Source organism: Morchella sextelata (genome assembly GCF_020137385.1).
Source record: "Morchella sextelata strain SCLS chromosome Unknown scls_18, whole genome shotgun sequence".
NCBI lineage: Eukaryota > Fungi > Ascomycota > Pezizomycetes > Pezizales > Morchellaceae > Morchella > Morchella sextelata.
Window position 1 is genome coordinate 847,210 of NW_025408633.1, and position 22,763 is coordinate 869,972.

The following is a 22,763-nucleotide window of genomic DNA, read 5'->3' on the forward strand; positions in this document are numbered from 1 at the left end:
TGAGAGACGTGATGAGTGTTCGGAAAGCCGGAGAAGTCCGCTTGAACTCGTTTTGCGGGGATAATACATACAGCTGTAGATAGTGTACCTTCCGTATTTAACGAAGAGGGTGCCAGGTACAATTCATCTCCTACTAGTGGAGAAAGTGGACTAGTGATCCCAGAAACTCTACTACCTATTGCAAACAAAAGGAGAGCTCGAGAGAAAGAAATGCATGTGGAAATTATAGGTGCGCAATAATGTAACTACATGTACAGTTGAGGTTTGTATTGTAAACTATATATGAGTGGGCTAAAAAAAAAAAAAAAAAAACTTCACTGTCCTGAGACTCATACCCTCAACGTCTCCTCAACTCCCGTCATGCAATTTCTTTCCTTTTCCCCACTGAAATCGTTTGTGCATTAGCTTTGAGCTTGGCGTGCATGGCAAATTCCAAGTCAGGTTGATCTTTTGGTACCTGCCTTGTCCTCCCCTTTAAAAACGAGTGATTGATAGCAACAAAGAGTCTCACTTCAATAATTCCCAACTACTTATTTACACCCCTGAAAATTTTTCAACAATGAGCGACGATGATGTTGACCAGGACCTACTCGCCTTCATGCGCAAAGCTTTGGGCTTGGACCCGTCGGAAACAAAAGCTCATCCTACTACAAAGGTTCTTGAAAGCGCCCTATACATCTTCGATAACTCAATCGATGTTGCACTAGATCGAGACTGTGTCATGCAAGCAGCGGAGACAATTTACGATGCAATGCAAAAAAAGGCATACGGAACCTCAACATGGTCTGAACACGAATTACACCCCCAGGAGAAAAACGAGGATACGTTGAACTTCATCTTCACCATGGATGTGTTAAACTTTAGCTTCTGGAGTGGGCTGGAGGATGAGAAGAGATTCTCAGTCGACTATGGGGGAAAGAGGTACACTGGGTATTGGAGTCTGGTCGCCTTATTGAGAAGAGCTTTGGACGAAGGTTTGTCTTCGATTTTTCGTTACCGAGAGCTTAGAACCTCGATTCGCCCCCTCGATAGCTCGCGGTTGGAGATTGTAGCTCTATCTTTTAGCTTGTATATATTATCTACATGTAGTTGTTTACGAGCACTTCTAGTAGGATGTGAACACTTGTCCACATGTTTAACATTTTGGCTGATTGATAAACGCTCGCAATTCCAGGAATTCCGATAACATGTCCATACTTCTGGGTCGATCATACTATCTGCTCCGACGATCTTCTCGCTCATGTCTTTCGATCTGCCACAGACGAACAAATCCCTCTGCTTCAAGAGCGAATAGACTGCCTTCGAGAAGCTGGCGAGGTGCTTTGTGAAGTAGCTCCACCTCTTCTAATCTAAAACACAAGGTCTATACTGACCTGACAGAGATATGATGGAAGATTTGCCAACTGTGTTAAAGAAGCGAATGGCTCTGCCGCCGCCCTCGTAGTCCTTCTCGGCGATGAGTTTACGTGCTTCCGAGATGAGCACAAGTTTGAAGGGCGTCGAGTGAACATTTACAAACGAGCACAGATTCTAGCAGCAGGTATGACTCACCGAAAATATATAGTATATCGATTTATCATAACCAATGAGTCACAGATATTTGGGCCTGTTTCAACAAAAAATCCTACGGCCATTTCACTGATATTGACACAATCACCATGTTTGCTGATTACCGTGTTCCCGTAATCCTTCACGCCCTCGGTTGTCTTCTTTACTCACCCCCTCTTGAGGCTCATATCAAAGCCAAAAAGCTCTTGGATACAGGACATCCATGGGAGGTTCAATTACGTGGAACCAGTATCTGGTGCGTGGAGTTGATTAGACGCCAGATACAGAAGATGCATCCGGAGACAGGAAACCACATCAATGCTATCCTTATTGATTTCTACCTTTATGACACGGCCAAGGAGATGGAGAGAAATAATGAAAAAATGATCCCACATCACAGGACAAGAAGTATCTGGTATTAGGGGTGTGTGGGAAACGAGGGGGTTGGATGGCGGGAGGCCAAGTTGAATGACAAAATTCCGAGGATTAGATACCTATAGATTGATAGATGATACAATTACGGTTTGTTGATAGACTAAAGTGTAACACAATTGCTTTCCTTTTATTTTCTTTGTTACTTTAAAAATAGAATAGAAAGATACTTAGTAGATATGTAAGCATATGTACACATATACTGGTAACGTTTCATACATAAGTATATAGATAAGGGCTACTAAAGGTCCAGCTCGATCCGCTCGAATTAACGTTTTTTAGTACGCTTGAGTAGCTCTGGCATATTTTATGACCATTATGAAAAGAATTGTGTCAATTCCTTTTGATGCAAACTAAAACCTTAGCCTTGAACTGTGACTACCGCTCTCTTGGGCTTGCCCACCAACTATTGAGGTTTATAACCCCCTAGCAGATGCTTCATAGCTAGCTGCACTGGTAACGATCGAAGGTACGATTAAGTTCTTAGAGTGGGCTCTTGCTATAGGTTTTCTGCCATCTTACATGTGTACATATGTTGTATGATTGTAGTTAAATGTAAATCCTACCGGCCACACGCTGGGCTACACCCAAGAAGGATTTAACGCTCCTAACTCTTATCAATGTGAGAGCTAGGGGCTTACAAGGCCTCATGACAACCAACTGCGTAGGAACAAGTCAAGCATGGGTGTTTTGAGTGGTTTATGGCCAGAGATGATCTAAAATATTTATAATAACAAATATATGGGGAAACGCCTTTATAACTACATGTAACTACATGTATTTAGTTACTACTACTATTCTGACAGAAGTGAGATGTGTGTAAGTGATCGTTGTAGGTAAGTACATGTGCGGCCTACACCTAGGCCTGCCATTGACGTAAATCGATATATTATGTAGGTTCTTCACTCCATATATCTAGATTCTCTCTTGCCCTGTTTTATACATTGAAGGAATGGGAATGCGTACGACGATAGGGTATTACGAATACAAAAATGCACCGCGCGCTCTAGCCATGTGCTATTAGGGGCCTTCGCTCAGTTGACATCATGCAACTAACATGTATCCAATCCAGAAACACCTACTAAAATCGACTGTCTTAGACATGTTTCACCTTAGAGCCTTTCAACAAGTCTGCCAATAGATGCTGGTCATTTTCATGGGGGCCAAAACGCGTGCCTCTGTGAACAAATTATCAGTTAAAGACTATTCGCCTCGACTTACTGTGGCTTTTAGAACCGAAAGAATTAGCAATATTGATGATATTTAGCGTTGACATAAATCTACTTGAATTAAAATGACTGGGTGGGAAGAAAACTTAGCAAATGGAAGGCGTTGATTGGTCTAAACCCAAAAGCATAATTAGCACTTCATCCAGGCCATCAGACGGAATATGTCATGCATACATGTAGTGATACTAGTCCATACCACAATTTTCTAGGACTGGCGATGTATACGCATAATAATTGTGAATATCGGAACATGCTGGGATATATGAATGTAAGTGGAAACCGGACTTCAGTCGGCCGGGCTCTATGAAGCTTGAATAAATTATTCCATCTTCTAATATATATCGCATGATAATATTGGAAGCTTAAGCCACTAGCTGCGCAGCTTATGTATTCTCTCTAACTTTGCCCAACAGTCAGATATCTCAGGCCGCTGCGTGGCCCTAGCTCGACCCCTCCTCCTCATGGACAATTACAAAGACCACTCTCACATCTTCAATGCACATGTCTATATACATGTAACGTATACCAGGCAACAGGAAAACCAAAACCATTATCAGCCTCATACAGAAAAACATTTAAGTTGATGGCTTTCAGTGAAACAGAAAGTACCTCAGAGTCAACCAATAAAATAACTTTAAGCTTTATGTTCAATTGCAAGCTCTCCGACATTATGTTTCCTTCCTTTGCACTGAAACTTCTTGATAAATTCCTCCCAAAGAAGATTTTCCGGTTAATTGGTATACTATAACAAACGGGAAACCTCGGTGTAATTATACAAACCTGGCCATAAAGTCGGACAACCCCCTTTAGTTGAATCAATTCCCTAACCCTAACAAATTCTGCAATAGAGTTTCCGCAATTAAAGCTCGAACGGTTGATCAGAAGAGCGAATCGAAATAGATAAAATACTCTTATAAGTACATCATTGATATGCATTTACTCCGCGTGTTAAGTATTACCACTTAATGTTCCGCCTTGAATTCGACAGATGAAGTGAAAATTAATAAGGGCTAATTTGGAGTGCATGTATGTACATGTATGTACAAATTGAGTTAAGCAACAATCCCGTTAGCAATCTGCAGATCACTGAGAAATGATTTTAGTAAAACTCCGTTAAAATTGTCAAAACTACAACTGAAAAGTGGCATGCCAAACATTTCAACTTTTCTCAAAGCGGCGTTTTCAATTGTAATGGCCGTCCCCAAACGCGGCCTAAAACTGAAACGTGCATGTCGTGCGTGCATGTCGTGCAATTATATATGTACCTGGATGCCTCAATACTATATGTACGTACTACTATGGCTGGAGTACTTGAACATACGATTTCCGGCTCCATTGACATACATGCAGTGCATATAAAGTATATATGACGGCTAATTATAATACATGTTAGTATAGTAGCAAAAATGAGTGTATTCCCGTTAATGCGCTAGTAATGCAGCAATAATAGGGTATTGGTACGGTATTTTATTTGTAGTGCCGGTTTAAGTCGGTATTCTTCACTAAATTTCGCAGTACTATGTCATGTATGTACATATGTGCATGTAGTGATCATACATGTAATTTCACCCCGTTTTTTTTTCGTACTGTAGTATAGAGAAAGACTCTACACATTATTGTAGTTCAAGGTAGTCTGATAAAAAAGTTAGCCAAATATACACCAAGATACAGAATATGATCAAGTTTCCCGCCCCAATCCATTTACTACCATGGCCATGTACCGATTGTAGCTGCACGTCGTGGTCATGGGCGGGGCCATTTATATTCCTGCTAAGAGAATGTGTAACTCTCAATCAGACCCCCGCGACACTTCGAGAAAGAAAAAAAGGCTTAGAACTTTTGAATTCGGCTCTTGACTACATGTATACTATGTATCTACGGCGACCAACGATCTAAGGAACAAAGCGTTATGTGAATGGCGCTAGCGCTATTTATTACAACGTCAAACCCAACTTCAAAACAGCTAGTAGAGCAATTGGGTAATTTTGACTCTCATAAATGGAGTTAGATGCTTGCCAGGAATGGGCTTATCTTTCTGACCTCGGAGGCATTTTTTCAGAGTACAGTTTTGGTTGCTATGAGCTTCTCGAGCGTGCCAGTACGTGATTGGTTAATTTAGTAACCCTACAATACCTTCATATGCCTGTAAATATAATAATACAAGTAGACGGCTCTTGAATTATATATGTAGACTACATAATAGACGGTACCAGTGTGGTAAGGATGGAAAGAAAGCAGGACAAAACAGATCAATGTGTATGTAACAACCCAGCCTCCAATGCTAGTGAATCACTCAGGCAACCAATCCTACATTATTATTATTAGGGCTTTCGAGTGATACAATAGTAGGCATGACGATTTTGACTACCTATGTAGTCTTTGACTTAAAGATAACCGAGCGCTTGAACGTCCAAGTTGATGATCAGACATGTGGATGTGCTGCTGTCTCGGCAGGTGGGGAAGGTCCAAGCGAGGATTTGCGCTTCTCCATGAATGATCGACATTGACATGCATAGGCTCAGAACATTGAGGCGTAGCTCAAATCGAACCACATAGATAACTTTCGCTACTCTACTCAGTTCATTGGAATCTCATGGATGGCTAGGTGAATCTAGACACGATCAAATGCGGGGTTTCCCCTCTCCAGAAACTCTAGGTGCAGCTCCAACAGACACATTCAAGTTGCACGTCTCAGTATGTAGAGTACATAGTTATTTTGAAGATAACCAACAGGTGTAATATCCAAGGGTGTATCCATATGGAATGCGCCATGAAAGTTGTATACTAGGTCCGTGGGTATGCCGAAGATTATAAACAAGGATCATTTGTGAACTCATGATCAAAAGTACCTACATATATGTACCTAGTTGTAGATCTTGCAGTTGGTAGATACACCTGGTTTTCATCCCTTTATCTTGGAGATACGCGGGGCTATCAACCACTGAAGAGAACGAGGATCATACTTGGTATCCATAAAATGCGATGAAATCATCAGATATCACTCGCTAAGATATGCATGTCTGTACCTACACCCTTTCGACATCTCTCAACGGATTTCAGCTGAGATCGGGCGTTTTATCGGTTTGTAGGAATCGCCGAATTCGCGAACCAATTAGATTTTAAGCCCGTGTGACTTGTGCGCCTCACACATATCTACTACTCTCGCAGCGCAGCGCTAGCGCGTACGCGGGAAAATAAGGAAATTGAGTATATCTAAAGATTTCAGCCTGGGAGCCTTTGCACAAGCAAATCCAGCTCATTTTCTAGTCCTGATCCTCCCATACGTATACACTAATTAGACAATCGAAATTTAGAGCTCGAGTCTTTTGTATGTACAAAGGCTCCTGGGCCGAACTGGATTAACTGGAAAGCTGTGCCCTCTGTACCGGTCAAGGCAATTGAGGATTACGCACTGGGACGCCGGTGCGATTGAGGCTCAACGCGCATTTGACCAATCTGAAGACGAATATCTTCAGCCCGGTTTTAGAACGATGTGCATGTGGTTTTGCGATGCATACAGCATCATAACACGGCATGTGCAGGTGATATGATGCCTGTGAGGCTCGGTATCAAGGTAGAGCGACTACCTAATTAATAAAGAGACCATGGGGGGTCTTTTTGCTGGGGGTAGTGAAAGCTCCGATCCACGTCTTTATTGAGCCCCATTTACATCTTTAACCAGGACCGTCGTTTATGTTCCTATGTCAGTCTAATCATGGTTATATCTAGAGTACTTTATAATGGATTGATGTGAATATTCGTTGTCTGCGTATGTACATGTACCCTTGATTTTGGAAAACCGAGAAGGAGACCGATAAGCAGCCCAAGCAATGCATCCAACATTAACACGCAGTAAGCTGAAAACATGGTGTTTTGCCTCAAAAAGCAGCTTAATTGAGGCATCTACCTGCACAGCTGCAGAGATCTGGTAAAAAGCTTGGCGGTATCGCTTGGTCGCCGAGGCTGATGGCGTCATCGCTGACATATAGCAAACCGCAGTGTGACTTGCAAAGTGTAGTTACGGGCTGTACGGGCTGAGTCCGAGACATAGGTATTTCGAGTTGTCAAAAATGGTGGGACGCAACAGGCTTCAACGTAACAATCTCTCAAGAAATACTAGAGGCTCAAAATATGTTTTCATTCTGTATTGTCGTTCGTTGGTGGCGGGGTTGGGTGGTCGTTGCGGTCCTGTTGTGTCCCATTATTTTTGACAACCCGCAATACATGCAGTTAATTCTTTAAATTCTTTCCGCCTTTGAACCTCAAATTGTTAATCAGTGCTCTTGGTGATTTCTAATTCTCAAGGTAGCCAGCTATTGTGGAATTTACCTGCCCCTTCTATCCATCTCTGCCCCTCTCTCAATGCACTTGTAAGTACCAAGCCAAGGATTCCGAGATAGAACCCCATCCTTATGTGGAAGGAACAAACCACGTTTCGGCGCACACCTTTACTAACTGACCCTCGCGTTAAATAAATAGCCATCGTTCTCTTCTTCGTGATCCTACTCACCACCCTATTAAAGTGGTACTAGCAAATCAACAAAAGTTGCTTCGTCTCTTACCTTCCTCTACTAGAATATCAAGGTCCCTGGTTTTCCCTTCAACCCCGCTCTCTCGTCTATCCATCACAACCACAGCCCCACTTCAATCCCAACGATTCTTTCAGTCCTCGTCTGTCAAAATGGTCAAAGAACTCAGCTCGTAAGTTCTTGCCTACATCTCTTCAAACAGCTTCCCCATATGGGGGATGCTCCTAATTTGATGTCCACTTCGGTATGCTGACTTCGATGGATGGATGAAGTCACGATGAATTCAAGTCGGCCATCGATTGTGACAAACTCGTTGTTCTTGACTGTTACGCCACATGGTGCGGTGAGTACTCATATCCATCGTCAATGCTCTGCTATTTGCTGTAGTATGCTGATATATCATTTTGTCCAGGCCCTTGCAGGGTGATTGCCCCAAGGATCGTCGCCTTCTCTCAGGATTACCCCGAGATAGATTTTTGCAAAGTGGACGTCGATGAAGTACCATCAGTCGCGTCGGAGCTCGGCGTTCGTGCTATGCCTACTTTCTTCTTCTTCAAGAACGGCGAGAAGATTGGAGAAGTTGTCGGCGCCAACCCAGCTGCAATTAAGGTAATAAACATCCCAAAATCCTACTTACACACACACAATAAAGTCTAATTTGTCTTTACAAACAGTCCGCTATCGAAAAATACAAGGCCTAAAAGGTTGGCTCTGCCTTAAGGGAAGGCGGGTGTGGGTGGGGCTGGTTGCTTCTTCGCGAAGCACTAGGGACGAGGGCTTTCAAGATGCCTCGTTTGAAGTGCTTTTTGTTTTGAGAATTCGTTAAATAGTTTCATCAATCAACGAGATCCCATCAAACAAAGGTTTGCGTTAAAGTGTTTATTGGTATTATATCTTAGGCTGCCTCATTGCCTGCATGCTATTAAATCAAACATGCAGCTCCTTGATTCCAACAGTAATAGTGGTTGTAGCCCCCTCGGTTTCTTTATTCTTATTAGCAGCCCTCTCCCTATCCCTAAGCTTCTTGGCTTCTTTCTGCTTGAGCTTTTTTTCACGTTTGGTATCGCGTCTTGGTTTTTGAGTGGGGGGTTGCTTTTGTGGTTCGTTTGCTGAGATCGGATCATTTGGAATATCATTTTTGAGCGTCTTATTCTCCTCATTGTCGTTTAAACGAATAGGAGACCTTTTTGGGCGGATAGTCTCCTTTTTCTTTAACTTTTTTACGCTCAGTTCGTCCTTGGGCCCCTCGACATTTTCCACATCTTCTTTTTCTCCCAATACTACTACTATCCCATTCTCTATATCTTCCTCCGTAGACTTTGGCGAAGTTGGCCTTGAGACATCATCCCTTTCAAACGTTGATTTAGAGTTCTCTGCTTCGTACTCATCCAACAATTGGGAAACCGCTTCGTCGACATTCCCCTTGCATTTCTCTAGCACATGACGTATCTTTCCTGGGTCGACAATATACGGTAGACTCGAAGCTACCACCCCTTCCATCCATGGGAGCACATACGATGTTTCTGCAAGCTTCCGTTCCTGTTCTCTTCTGCCCTCTTCAGTTAAAGGCACTGGAGTGACATTTGGAGAGCCCGTGTGAGGGCCGTCACGGTTTCGAATCGACGAGTAATGTTCCCATGTCTAATAATCAAAATGACAACGGAAGATGAATCTTGTTTTGTAAAAGCCTAAGTATATGGGGGCAAAAGCTTACATGATACGCTATGTGCGCCGTTTTCTTGGACCCGTCGCCGCCGCCCGATACGACGTACGCAAACTCTCGTTGGTAGATTTTGACATCGCAGTTGTACTCTCGTGCGAAAGCACTGATCTCCATATTGTCCCCGTAGACTCCTGGCTGAGACATGGTCTTGAGATGTTGGGCGAAAGCCTTGTCTATGGCATCCACGGTGGGCCCAACGGTGGACCCTGCGGTATGGGCTTTTCTTTTGGGTGCTCTGCGGGCTGTATCGACATCAAGGAATAATTTGAAGTATTCTGCATGTGTCCTCATATCTGAAGTAATGGAGCAAATTATTACGTTAGTTCAAGAAAGTTGAATGGGGGCTCACTTGCGTTCCACCACCTTCTCGCGGATCTCCACATGGTTATTCTCATGGCCGTATATCTATGGAAAAGTTAGAATATGACGTCTCAAAGTGATAGGTCTATAGATATATATTGATCAATTGGCCCCCGGAGAAGAGTGTGCACAGACCTGGTCGCTGAGTGCGTGGAATAAACAATTCCCGTCACCAGATATATCAGAGGCATATAGGCCGACCCCGGCCAATAGTGGGAACTCTTCTGAGTAATGAGCGCCCCCCATCTCACTAAAGTACTGCGACCAAGAGAAGGAAAGGTATGTCGGTATTAAGTGGGTATTTGAAGACGGCGCCGTTCCTGGCAGCTACATATGTACTTTGTATGTCGTGTGCTACACACCGCCATCGCGTATTGTTCTTGGCGAAGCAAAAACTGTATGACGATCTTAAGACTTCAAGGATCCTAATTATGGTCTTGTCGTCCGTTTAAAGAATAAGCTGATCCGGGGGCTGCAATTCTAATATAAAATGTATTTCACTCAAAGTATATGCGGGGTCCTTCGGCCAGTCAAAGCAAAGCCAAGGCGGGTACCTAACAAGCTCATAGAGAATCACTCGGCTGTACGTAAGGTTCTCTTCTCTAGAGTGAGGGATCCCAATACCTACATGTACTTGTGCGAATCGATTTCCAGGAGATTACTATCATATTGTCTAAGGAGCTCAGTCAGATCTGGAGTAACAGTGAAAAACCACATTTTTTGATTACAGATAGGTACTGATGACTGACATGACACAGAGGAGAGCTATCGAATGCTTGGCGCGGATTTGCTTGGCACAGCTGTCCCAGCTCGCTGACTTCCTTCCTTCCTTCTTAAGCCCCTCGTTTGTGCATAAATACAACATCTTCACCCCAAACAACTGAGCTGCCATGAACAACCAAACATATTATGAGCTCTACCGACGTTCTAGGTTGATAGTCTTTCAGTCCCCGGCCCGGGATATCACTTCATGAGGGCTTAACTAACACTATTCGGGTAGCATCGGCATGTCACTCACCGATGCTCTGGACGACCTCATCAGTGAGGGTCGCATCGCGCCCCAGCTTGCTATGAAGATCTTATCTAACTTTGATCGCACCATTACTGAGGTTTTGGCTGATAAAGTCAAGGCAAATTTGACGTTCAAGGTTTGTTTTTGGCCCTCGAAAGCTGTGGAGACGAGGGAGCTAAATAGTGTCTGCGAACTTAGGGCCACTTGGACACGTACCGCTTCTGCGACGAAGTTTGGACCTTTTTGATAAAGGATGTCACTTTCAAATTTCAGCAGCCACAAAACCCCAGCGTTACGGCAGAAAAAGTCAAGATCGTCTCTTGTAATTCGAAGCGACCTGGGGAACAGTAGTCGCGTTGCACCTTAAAGAATGGGAGCAGTGAATATGCGATAGGTTTGGCTTTTGAGCCGCCTATGTATATTTTTATAGATGAGTTGATTGATATCAACCTTGTTTTCTGCGTGGGAACACCGGTGCGTACGCTGGCGTCTGTATTTTAATTGGGATTTCTTCTTTGGCTATGTTCGCCATGGATGGCGTTGTGTGATTTTCTTGTCAGTGTTTTCCTGCTTAATAACACAAAAATATGAAATGATCTTGATTTTAGAAGCTATACCCGTTGAAATCTTGAAACCTTTGATCGTGATCGAAAAAAAATCTTGCGGATTTAGGCACCCACTCACTTATGCATAGCAAGCTTATTAGGCATCGAAGCTCTGCCTGAACCACTCCAGTTTCTGCCCAGATGCGACAAGTCGTCAAAGCTGCAACCAAATTTTGGTACCGATCCACACTTTATGGTTCCGGACATGTATAATTGGTGGGCACACGTCTTCTCTGTCTCAGGTTCAAACATGAGTATTTCAATGTGAATGTTCACCCCGAGCTTCCTTGCGTCGCTGACCACGTGAGTTTACACGTCCACGGCACGTTGCCTGCTGACCCTGGAGTAATAGGGTCTCAAACTAAAGCTTTCTGCATTGAATCCACCTTTACCTTTAATATCGTTCATCCTAGGCTCGTTGGGATGGGCACGAGACTATGTTCAACCTAATTCTACTTGCTGTGAAGCCTCACATTCAGTGTGATTCAAGACAACATGCCACCGGAGTTGTAAGCAATGATAAAGGGCCCACCAATATCCCCATCAGGTATACATCTTGCCCCTTTGAGAGTTCCCCGCACAATTAAAGACTCCAATTCACCTCCTAGGAAACTATAACAAAAACGAAAACGAAAACAAACAAGCTAATCCCTCGCAACATCAGCCAACTCCTCAACCAACCTTTCCATATAGAACCTTCTGGCCGTCTCGGGAAGCCCCTCAAATTCCCTTGCAATCCTTCCGACTAACCCTCTGCCCTTTTCATATGCCGCCAAGTCTCTGTTCCCATACACATCTTTCCCAACGCCATACCCGCTCTTCAAGCCCCTAAAGAACACATTGATAGCTACGCATGGCTCCAGCGGTAGCGCTGCATGGGGCCATAACTCTGGGAGGTATAGCACGTCACCAGGTTGTAGCACTGCTTCCTGAGGGTAGGTATCATCTATATCACCCTCGGTGAAAGGGTTGATAGTGGAGGAAGATGCCCCTGGAGGAAAGGAGAGACGCGTTATATCTGTAGGTGGATAGACACGAAATCTCTTCGTCCCACGAATGTGACAGAGAACGTTGGCCATGACATCGAAGTGAAGCCACATACCCACTTCCTTGCTTGAGATACGGAACGGTGAGCTGTGTTCATTGGCTTTGACAAAATCAAGCTCTGAAGGTATTGAGAAGTCGGCAGCTATCTCCGGGAAGTCTTTGGATATGTTTGCGGGTTCCGATGTTGGGTTGGCGGCAGAGAGGGACCGAAGGTAGAGATATTCGTGGGCATTGGGATCGAAAGCAATATCTATGAATTCTTCAAATGGCATGGTTTTGTAACTGAAGTTTTTGGATTGGAAAGACATGAATTGGGATTGAGCGGAGTGCACGATGACCTAGTATGTGTGAGTAGAATTCTTAAGAGAATTAAAACCTTCACTAACCTTGCGTTCGTTTCCAAGTTTCTCCTTAAGATACGCAGGGCACCAGTTCTTGACACATTCTCCAATGTTCAATCCTTCCATAATCACTGGCTCTCCCGCTTCTCTAATCCTCCCAAAATCTTCAGCTGTTTTAACTTTCATTCTTTTTATGTCCATCGCCTGCGAGGTCTTGGGCCTAGGTGTTATAATACCCCTCTCCTCAAAGGGAAAGGTCTGTCTCCGTTTCTTCTTTTCCAGTAGTTCACCTTCTTCCAGGATCTTCCAATCGCTTTCTACTTCTCCGTCTTTGAATGCGTGTAGAGTCCACATTCCCTCATTGAAGCACCCACCGAAACTGAAGCAGACGCCTCCACCACCGATGACGCAAACCTTGTCTTTACCAGCAAGCACAACATCATGGCCGATCAACAGCGGTAGCCTGCCATCTTCATGGTTGTATTCAACGTCAATGGCCCTAACTGTAACCTTCTCACAGTGAATCTCGACCATCTCATCCTCGCTTTTTATTAGTGCACCTCCGGACACACCTCCGATAACCAGAACCCTCCCAGCACCCAAGTACACAGCACGTGCTCCAAACCGCCTCAGCAAGCTCCTTGTCGAAAGTAGGTTGACAAAACTCCACGATACCACAAGCGTATACGTATCACTACATTTGGTAATCTCCAGTCTCCACATGTCACCCAGAACCTGTCCTTTGGAATCCATTCCTCCGCTCAATATCCCATATGATTTGTCGGTCCAGCAAAGCACAGCCCCAAATCTGGGAGAAGGCTTTCTGTCTGCCTCAACTTTGGCCCTCTTCCATCCATCGCATTCACTCCAGATCAACCACTCGTCTATAATTTCGCTGTCCCGCTTACCGCCACAGATAAGCACTTTACCGTTACCAATTGCAGTGGCAGAGTGTCTGAATCTTCCACTTGGTAGGCTCTGTACCTTTTTCCACGATCCTGCTTCAAGCAACCATACGTCGCTTAGTGCTTGACCTGGTGATGTCCTCCCTCCGACCAGCAATAGCTTCCCAGGAGCAACCTGGGTTAAAGTATGGCACATGCGTGCGCCAGGTCCCGGGCTTGCGCTGAGTGAGCATTTATGGTTCTTCTCGTGCTCCTCCGCAATAAGCAAAGACGATCCTATCCTGGTCTTTGTCCCAAGCCCTCCATGGTAAACCAGCTTGCCTCCTTCCCACTCTGCAGCCGCACCAAACCACCGTTTCAATAACGGAGACCCAGTATATTCCGCATCAAGCCCTTCCTCAACCCGCGATTCTTCCGAGCTTTGGGAGCGCATGTATTGGGGCCTATGGTCAGGGAAATAGCAATATTCCCCCCCTATCCATCTCATTCCTTCTTTTCTAAATGGGCCGTATGGGTTCTCCCCTGTCCAGGCGTAGAGAATGAAGTAATGCTGGCAAAATAGGAAAAACTCTTCCCACTCGTCGAATGGCTCTATTGATTCTAGATACTTTCTTTCCTCCTCCGTGACCATGCTGCTCCAGAATGCAAGGAGGTCGACTGCATCGACTGAACCCCATCCACGATCTGAATATCTAGCTACTTGGTTTGCAAGGGTTGGATATGAAAGAATCGATTTGAGAGGCGTGGACAGAGAGTTGAAGTGCCTCTGCATAGTGCGTGCAAATGGGTGGGTATCTCCAGAGGGAAGAAATTGCTCCAGTATGGAGAAGCGTGCTGTAAATGATATAAGTAACCACAAATCTACGAGACTCCACGCGCATAAATTCTGGGGAAGTAGAGTTACCATCTGGAAGGGTAGCAATCCAAGCTGCGAGTGCATCCACGGCTTCTCTGTCCATATAGGCTAAAGAAACCTCTGCAGTGAAGAAAAGTGCACTCTTGGTGATTCCCTGACCGTCAAAGATGGCTTGAAGTGTCTTCAAATCTCGGAGGTCACAGCCAATAGCGAGATATTCTGGGCTGGAGTAGTGCACATGGTTCACTGGTGGGTCATGGACCTTGGGTTCTGTAAGGAGGGCTACCAGCTGTGGAGTTTCGCAAATTGTTTGCACTTTCTTCTCAATCAGGTCTGGGTAGTCGATATCGATGTATAGGATATCGCCACAGACATTCTTTGCTTCCGAAATACACTGGAAAGGCAACGGGTCACTGTCAGTTGTAAAGAAGGTTAGTGTATTGGGCGACGAAGCAGTTCAATACTGATAAAATGAGGGAAATAAAACTTACTATCCACATCCTAGGTTTATAACGACCTTCTTTGTTCTGGAGTCAAAAAGTTCCTCGGAAAGGAAAGAATGCACCACATATTCCACAGCACGCATACGTAACCAGTAACCCCTATTTATTAGAGGGGATCTCCTCTGCGGCTTTTTGACAAAATGACGCAGAAATTGGTGTTCATCCGGCTTTGAGTAAAGTCTCTCGACACTTCTTTTGCTGACGATGGAACTGTTGTTTGTCTATCTCATGGTGTTCAGTAACAGAAATCATTGTGGTACGAAAGCAGAGGTTGATTCTGACTCTAGGGGGTGAAGTGGGGAAATTATAAACTGGAAATGGAAGGGAAAAAATGTTCATACACCCATAATTGCACCGTCCCTCTTCTCCTTCTCTGATTTTGGGCCATCTTTCTTCTTCGTAGGAGGCTCCATGTCGACTACTGATGGGGATGCGAAAGGTTCGTTGTGTAGAGGAGCTTGTAGTAGTTATAAATCGACATTTTCAACGGTATCGTAACTTTTGGTCTGTGTTTAAGTTCTTGTGCGGGCGGTGGCTTCGCTGAGGGGTCCCATGCATGGGCGGCTGCCGGGACTTTCCCTGAGGTGGCTAGCCTCACCGGTCAGCCTCCTTGCACACTTATTCAGGGCCCAGATGCCAGATGCTTCGATCCTTATCTTCACCTCCATGGCCATCGCTGACCAATTCTGTACCTACGCTACATACCTCGAGTACCCGATCCATGCACGTCTACAACAACTACAGCTAATTGTCTCGTCTTCTCGGCATGGGCCTTCTGTCAAGAGGTAGGCAGTATGGTAGAGTACCTACATGTAGAGTAGAAGTAGAGCCCATCCACTCTCTGTGCTCGGATATACACTACTAAGTCTGTACCTTATCCCAAAAAATCTCTAAAAACTGTGCATATGCCACAAAACTCTGTAGTTCCCGTCCTAACTGCATAGACGTACCCGAGCCGAGCAACGTCTAACTTTCCGGCTCAGATCACAAGGCCTTAACTCCCGGCAGATGAAACCTGAAGTGTCAACGGCTTTCTAGTGGCTGCTGTGAAGTAAAGGCAATGGAAGTTACCGGATCATATCTGGAGACGAAAGCGCCCCAGAAGATCGTTCGTAGGCGTTCTTTAGAGTACTCTATATGTAGGTACCGGTACGCTAAATGACAAGAGACACGTACCCTACTCTAGCGGAAGTCGCAATTACTGTCGTAAAGACCTGACGTTTTATGTAAAAACGGAGTGCTATTGCATACCATACAAAAAAACGCGCCAAGTGCAGTAGAAGGGGGTTACTGCATGTTGCCATGTTTTTCTCAAGATCCTCCGACATCTAGACTCCATGGGCCGAGATATGTGTAGGGTACTCTTTTTTAACCTTGAATGATTCCAGTAAAAAGGCTATCTTCACATGCTATGGGATGACTGTGTAAATACGCATTACAATTTTACCAGAGTACAAAACCCAGCTAGAATTGAAGAGTCTCTACTGGATTACTGAGCTACTACCGTAGCAGTCCCTCTATTGTACCACATGTAGCTCCAACTAGGGCGCCTAGTCTGCATTCCACTACATGTAGTTACAGGCTCTAGGTGTGTTGTAATTTGTATTTCGAGTGGACGCTAGATTCCAGTGATTTGTGTTCAATAGAACAAATCTGAACCCAGCAGGTATCGTGGTTTTCAAATAGACAAAGTCAATAAGACCAACGTCTGGATGGTAACGAGGAGTCGGGCTTGTGCAGATCATTGCCCGGACGCCTTTCCTCTTCGAGTTAGATCTACATAGAATACACTGTCAGCCTCCCCTCCATGCGAGACACCCATCATCACCTCCAACTTCCTACCACCATCCCTCATTACCGCACCGATCGACATCACCAACAGTTCAAATAAAACACATCCCAGCTGTTATCAATCCTTTAAAGATTCTTATTCCCCTGTGGACGCACATATTTGGGCTACTATCACTACACTGTAATAGCACTGGCTTCTTCGGTTCCTAATACCATGAACTTCGTCACTTTCAACCAAGACTTCTCATGTCTTGCTGTTGGTACTCGAACTGGATACCGGATATACAACTGTGAGCCGTTTGGTAAAGTCTATGAGCAAAAGGAAGGTGACATCTCTATTATAGAGATGCTTTTCGCCACCTCTTTGGTAGCTCTTATCTTGTCGCCTCGCCGGCTGGTCATCACCAATACCAAGGTTGGTTCTGGGGTTTCTCTTCACAACTCCTAGTTTCTACCAATACATATCTGACACGCTCCCAGAGGCAATCGACCATCTGCGAACTGACGTTCCCGACTTCCATATTAGCCGTCAAACTGAACCGGAAGCGTTTGATTGTGGTTCTTGAGGAGCAGATTTATGTCTATGACATCAGTAATATGAAGCTTCTACACACCATAGAGACTTCGTCTAATCCCAATGGTAGGACTAGTATCCTGTTTTTTTTTGAAGCTTTGTCACTAATACGTTGTGTTCCCTATTAGCTATCTGTGCGCTCTCGCCCTCATCTGATAGGTGCTATATCGCCTACCCCCGCCCCACCTCCACTTCAACACCATTCGCACCACCTTCCCATGCTCCCACAAATTCTAATGCAGCTCCTCCACCCTCTGGGGATGTTCTTCTTTTTGATGCCCTCAAACTCGAAGCTGTGAACGTGATCGAAGCTCACAAATCCCCACTCTCTGCCGTAGCTCTTAATAGTGAAGGTACGCTGTTAGCTACTGCCTCCGATAAAGGCACTATTATCCGAGTATTCGCGGTTCCTGCAGCACAGAAAGTATTCCAATTCCGACGTGGAACATATCCATCGCGGATCTACTCCATGTCATTCAATCTTATGTCTACACTACTCTGTGTTTCATCGGCGACAGAAACAGTTCACATATTCCGTCTTGGGGGTATGATTTCTGAAAATGCATCCTCAAGTCATAGCATTGACTCTGGAGGAGGTATCTCGCCAACAGGCTCAGTAGGCTCTTCTCCTTCAAACCATGCAGGGGCTGCTGGAGCTGGTTTTGAACATTATATGGAGTCAAGACGCCGGAACGGGTCAGGAACATTTGGATCAATGATCCGAAGGTCGTCACAGCACATTGGTCGCACGATTGCCGGTGCAGCGGGCGGCTACCTGCCACATGCTGTGACGGAGATGTGGGAGCCAAGCCGAGATTTTGCGTTTGTGAAGTTACCAAATGCTGGTGTGAGAAGTGTCGTGGCTTTGAGCAGCACTAGTCCGCAGATTATGGTCGTCACTAGTGATGGATATTTTTATGTTTATAACGTAGACATGGAGAAAGGTGGAGAGTGTGTATTGACAAAGCAATACTCGTATGTTTCCCGTATTTAAGATCTTTGGGTTGGCTTTACAGGTGCGTAGGGACTGACCTTTGTTATGGGACACTATAGGTTGTTAGATTCCAGTGAAAAGATGGGTCAGAGCCTTATGTATGAATGAGACTGTCTAGTCAATATTCGTACACACATAACTCTATGGCCAGCTTTATGAAGGTTAAACTTGGTGATATGTGGAAGCTCTTTCTTTTCGGTCTGTTGCTGCCTCTGTTGATTTTATTTTCTTTTTTTGTGTAATACTTTGACAGGCGTTGGTATTTTATCTATATTTACGTTTTAAGTACGTTTCTTCTTCCCCCCCCCCCCCCCCCCTTTCACTATTTTATTGTTCTTTTTTCTGCTTCTTGCTTCTTCTTTCTTCTTTCTTCTTGTTCCTTTTTTTTTTTTTGCCATTTCATCGGCATTGGAACCAAGGGGGGGGGGGGGGGTAGTTTCTGGATATATATAAGTGTGGGCGAACTGTTGGCGGTGCTGGTGCGTATCAAACTGCATAAATCTAGGAGGAGTCAAGCATGGGAATGATTTTAAATCCCCCTATATGAGCTACAAGATATATATGTAGTTGCTGTGGTGGTAACTGACTTATATACTACTATCAATTCAAGATTGCTTTTTTATTTACTTTAAATATCACTTTGGGACTGGTAGGGTTTCGATTGGGAGTGTTCATCACCTGTGGATCCCATGCACTCGTGCCGAAGTCACTGTTAACAAGGAAACATAATATACAGATCATGGCTCGTAGGATCGAGTGAGTAGCAGGGGGGCGGGATCGGGATCGGGAAGGAATAAGATTAGATAAAGAGTCAGTTTTCGATTATAATGCGCTGATATGATGTATAACTTATAAGAATGAGTGGGGGAGGAACCAACGGCCCTGGTACTACAATACATGTATGCACCGCTGGTGCCAGGATACATAGCCTCTACAGAAGCCCCAGGCAGGTGTGTAGCGTATGAGGTAATTTATTGGAAAAAGCTCCACGAGCTACATGTATTTACTCTACTTGTTGGCGTACATGATCTAAGTATTCTGGGTGGCTATAATATTCTCCCCCATGTTGCAACACACATCGATAATCCACACGTAAACTTCTACTAAAATTTTCTTCTCTATAGGTCTGTTTGTGAGACGTTGCTGATGGGCCTGATTGATTGATTAATTGATAATTTTGCTGACGGGTCTGTTGCTTAACGCAAGCTCTAAATTACACTTCCTCTAGGCCTGGCGTTCGAAAATCTCGGATAGTGTGGTTCGTATCTACATGTAGCTAAATGTTTTATCATATTACCTCTATCCTTCTACTATCTATCGGTCTCGTCTTTAATTTTTGAACTATTTTTCGTAGGCACAGGGTATGTGATATTTTGTTGCATGAGTGGCGACTATACGATATATAGAGGGGCCTTTATCTATAGACCCGGCCGTGTAACTCTCGGCATACCGAAACATCCATCCATCTATTGCTGGTACTACATGTAGTTATAGTGACCAGTGACGAACACATATGACACCCCCTAGACGTCGACTCAGAGGCCATCTAGAATTCGCATCAACTAGGATCCTTGAAATCGAGTGATAATCTATGAACTATTGAATTTAAAACAATAAAATACGGTTATACTCGATCGCGCGTTAATTAAGTCCTGAGGCATTTTGTGAGGACGTTGCTACCAATAATTCTCAGGACTTAATTAATGGGTGAGTAGAGTACATGTCCAATTAAAGCTAACCTGACCGATTGATATAAGGTATCTCTGAGCGGGACTTTATCTCCTAGCTTCCTAATTATATCTTTTCCGTTAACTGCGTCTACTGAGCTGAGCGCGCTGTAAAGAATATAGTAACAGCTACTGGTATACTCGCGAACAGCTGCATATTGCAATGCCCTACTAGAGGCTAATTATAAGGTAATGATCATAGGCGATGGAGAGTGGCCACGTGGGCTTGTGCTGCGTGGGATGGAACGGGAGTTTCTCGCGGGTGAAGTATTGGAAGAAGCTAGTAGTAGAGCTCTTGCATAGAATATTCCAAAGCTCGTGGACGGGGTTCGGGTTTGGGGTCTGGGGCTTGGATACAATACGTTGCTACAGATCAAGGCTTCGGTTCTGGCTCTGGCTCTAGTGGCTCTTTGGGTGGACGTTGGAGAGCTAGAGGGGTTCTTGGAAAATGGAAATAGCGCAGTAGAGCGTACGTATAAAGGCCTTGGGTGCGCAAAAACCAGTTATTCTGGTGTCTATTCGGCCCATGGGGCTATTTATGGTTTGATATTGCTTTTGGTGGTGTGGCCGGCGCAGTAGGTAGGCCGAGCCTTGGGGTATTCTGAGATCTAAAAGCTGCACCTGAATTGCAAATCGGCGATGAAGGCAGAGAGATATGTAGTTGGAAAGCCAGATGAATTGAGTACTAATTCAAGACTTGATGGTATAAGTACTCCTAGCAAGATGGGTGAGAACGGCGATCAAGCGGCAAGAAGTGCAACCAAAGTCCACGGACGAGACGAGACAATTAATATAGACCTATCAAGGCCTAGGTAGATAAAAGGAAGAAAATTTACACTCCGTTCTGAAACACCCCAATATCATGATATCCAGCCGAATATCGTGATATTGAGAAAATATCCGATATTGTGGTAGTGTTCTAGCAACCACTTTCGGTGCCAGTTCACAACAGTTGAAAGCCCAAACATCACGATCTACAAAATTTGGATCAGACCCAAATTTTTGTTGCAACCATTGTACCCAACATAACAAGTGTCCCATCACCCTGTGCCGAACATTACACAATATTCTGGAAATCACTAGATTTTAATTATAACATATTCCGTTGTAATCTTACCATCATACATCATTGTGATTTCCAAACAGCATGTTTGCCGAACGGGCCCTAAATATTCGAACCGACACCACTAGAAACGGCTCAACCCACCAAGTACACCCGTAACGCCCCAGCTTGTGGTCGCAGCCAAACATGCCAATTGTAACCACGATATTCGCAAATATACTAGATCACATATTTGGTTGTAATCTTGCTAGGTTGCAACCTCGCCATATTTATATAACAGTTTTGCAGAACGGAGTGTTATAGAGAAGAGAAAACAAAAAGCTGTTCCTAGCCTTTTTGGGGGGGAATCCGGGTGGCGGTTGGCGACATACAAATAGTATTACAATCATGAGATATCACTCGACATTCGATTTACCAACCACCTCCACAAACCCAAACCCTACCAGATAATAATCTTCCGAACCCACATTAGCTGATTCACGCTTTTGTGGCTGAAGATATTTGGCCATAACACATACAGCACAGGGATGGCTTCGTGCTGGGATATTCCTATATGCTCCATGCGTTTAAGATGGGGTCACTCTATTGGAACTCATTTATATTTACTGATACTAATTGAACGTGTCTGTAAAACGGGGGCCGTGAAGTCATAACCAACTACACTATAAATATGATAGGAAATCAATACTTAAAAGGGAGGCCATGAAGTTCCCACTAGGTTTTTTGTCCCGCAGAGACGAACCCTATATAATTACATATAGATTTGGTAGTGGGTAGGGGGTGTATTTAAATTATTATACGTCTAGAGAGCTCCACTGTGAGAGTAATCGTGTCAGGAGAAGAGTCTTGCTATATAACGTATATAGCACTACATGTAGAACGTCCCTGTGGTTTACGAACCGCCGCCGCGCCAGAGTGGTTCAACTATATGTGGCTTAGTCAAATGCTATATATATGGTTTAACTAAATTGCACCCACCGTTGTTTAGCTTAAGCCACGGGGATATGTATGTACCACAGGGGGGAAGGCACAAGGTGACGCCTCCCACGTGTCTTCTAGGAAAGTATCCCGTTGATACCTTTACCACCGGTCTATGATGACCACACCAATGTCTTCCCACTCCACGATACATCCTTTCCAGTAACGACTAACTCCCGACGTCCCCACACATTTGAGTTCTTTCCAACGCCTATGACGCCTTTCACGACGAAACCCTCAGGAAAAACTAGGCGGGATGATTTCTATCCTTGATCCCTTTCCTACCACTGTAGAGTGGGGTTTCTGCCATGTCTTGCCTAGACACATGTTCCTGTGCGCTCTAGACGGCTGTTCTTGATACATATGAAGAGAAAAGTCAACTGGTTTTCCGTTTGACTCTGCTCTCAAAGCTAAGGATGTATGTTGACTATATACCATGCGGGTGTATTTACTAGAGGGTTCCCTTTCTCACCCAGATCGAACCGGGAGTGGCCAATCGTTCAAGATAGCAATGCGACAAAAAAAAAAAAAAAAAAAAGAGAAAAA

At 44.4% G+C, this 22,763-nt stretch overlaps 6 protein-coding genes across 6 annotated transcripts; 4 read left to right on the top strand and 2 right to left on the bottom strand.

The window, feature by feature from the left end:
• Positions 1–559: 559 nt before the first annotated feature.
• On the top strand, positions 560–1,970 carry H6S33_004747 (uncharacterized protein; the record flags this gene model as incomplete). The annotated part of the gene is made up of 4 exons (XM_044836101.1): positions 560–974; positions 1,175–1,317; positions 1,381–1,540; positions 1,597–1,970. 4 exons carry the CDS (start codon positions 560–562, stop codon positions 1,968–1,970), a joined length of 1,092 nt encoding a protein of 363 aa, XP_044690720.1.
• A 5,920-nt stretch (positions 1,971–7,890) lies between these two features.
• Positions 7,891–8,439, top strand: H6S33_004748 (uncharacterized protein; the record flags this gene model as incomplete). Its single annotated transcript, XM_044836102.1, has 4 exons — positions 7,891–7,910; positions 8,011–8,081; positions 8,151–8,347; positions 8,413–8,439. The coding sequence occupies 4 exons, from the start codon at positions 7,891–7,893 to the stop codon at positions 8,437–8,439; spliced, it is 315 nt and encodes a 104-aa protein (XP_044690721.1).
• A 226-nt stretch (positions 8,440–8,665) lies between these two features.
• Positions 8,666–10,067, bottom strand: H6S33_004749 (uncharacterized protein; the record flags this gene model as incomplete). Its single annotated transcript, XM_044836103.1, has 4 exons — positions 8,666–9,379; positions 9,453–9,747; positions 9,811–9,866; positions 9,957–10,067. The coding sequence occupies 4 exons, from the start codon at positions 10,065–10,067 to the stop codon at positions 8,666–8,668; spliced, it is 1,176 nt and encodes a 391-aa protein (XP_044690722.1).
• A 644-nt stretch (positions 10,068–10,711) lies between these two features.
• On the top strand, positions 10,712–11,184 carry H6S33_004750 (uncharacterized protein; the record flags this gene model as incomplete). Its single annotated transcript, XM_044836104.1, has 3 exons — positions 10,712–10,752; positions 10,822–10,969; positions 11,032–11,184. The coding sequence occupies 3 exons, from the start codon at positions 10,712–10,714 to the stop codon at positions 11,182–11,184; spliced, it is 342 nt and encodes a 113-aa protein (XP_044690723.1).
• Positions 11,185–12,082: 898 nt separating this feature from the next.
• H6S33_004751 (uncharacterized protein) lies at positions 12,083–15,503 on the bottom strand (the record flags this gene model as incomplete). Its single annotated transcript, XM_044836105.1, has 6 exons — positions 12,083–12,429; positions 12,541–12,823; positions 12,872–14,565; positions 14,636–15,000; positions 15,079–15,311; positions 15,432–15,503. The coding sequence occupies 6 exons, from the start codon at positions 15,501–15,503 to the stop codon at positions 12,083–12,085; spliced, it is 2,994 nt and encodes a 997-aa protein (XP_044690724.1).
• Positions 15,504–17,095: 1,592 nt separating this feature from the next.
• Positions 17,096–18,557, top strand: H6S33_004752 (uncharacterized protein; the record flags this gene model as incomplete). Its single annotated transcript, XM_044836106.1, has 4 exons — positions 17,096–17,296; positions 17,362–17,521; positions 17,584–18,430; positions 18,509–18,557. The coding sequence occupies 4 exons, from the start codon at positions 17,096–17,098 to the stop codon at positions 18,555–18,557; spliced, it is 1,257 nt and encodes a 418-aa protein (XP_044690725.1).
• Between the last annotated feature and the right edge of the window lie 4,206 nt (positions 18,558–22,763).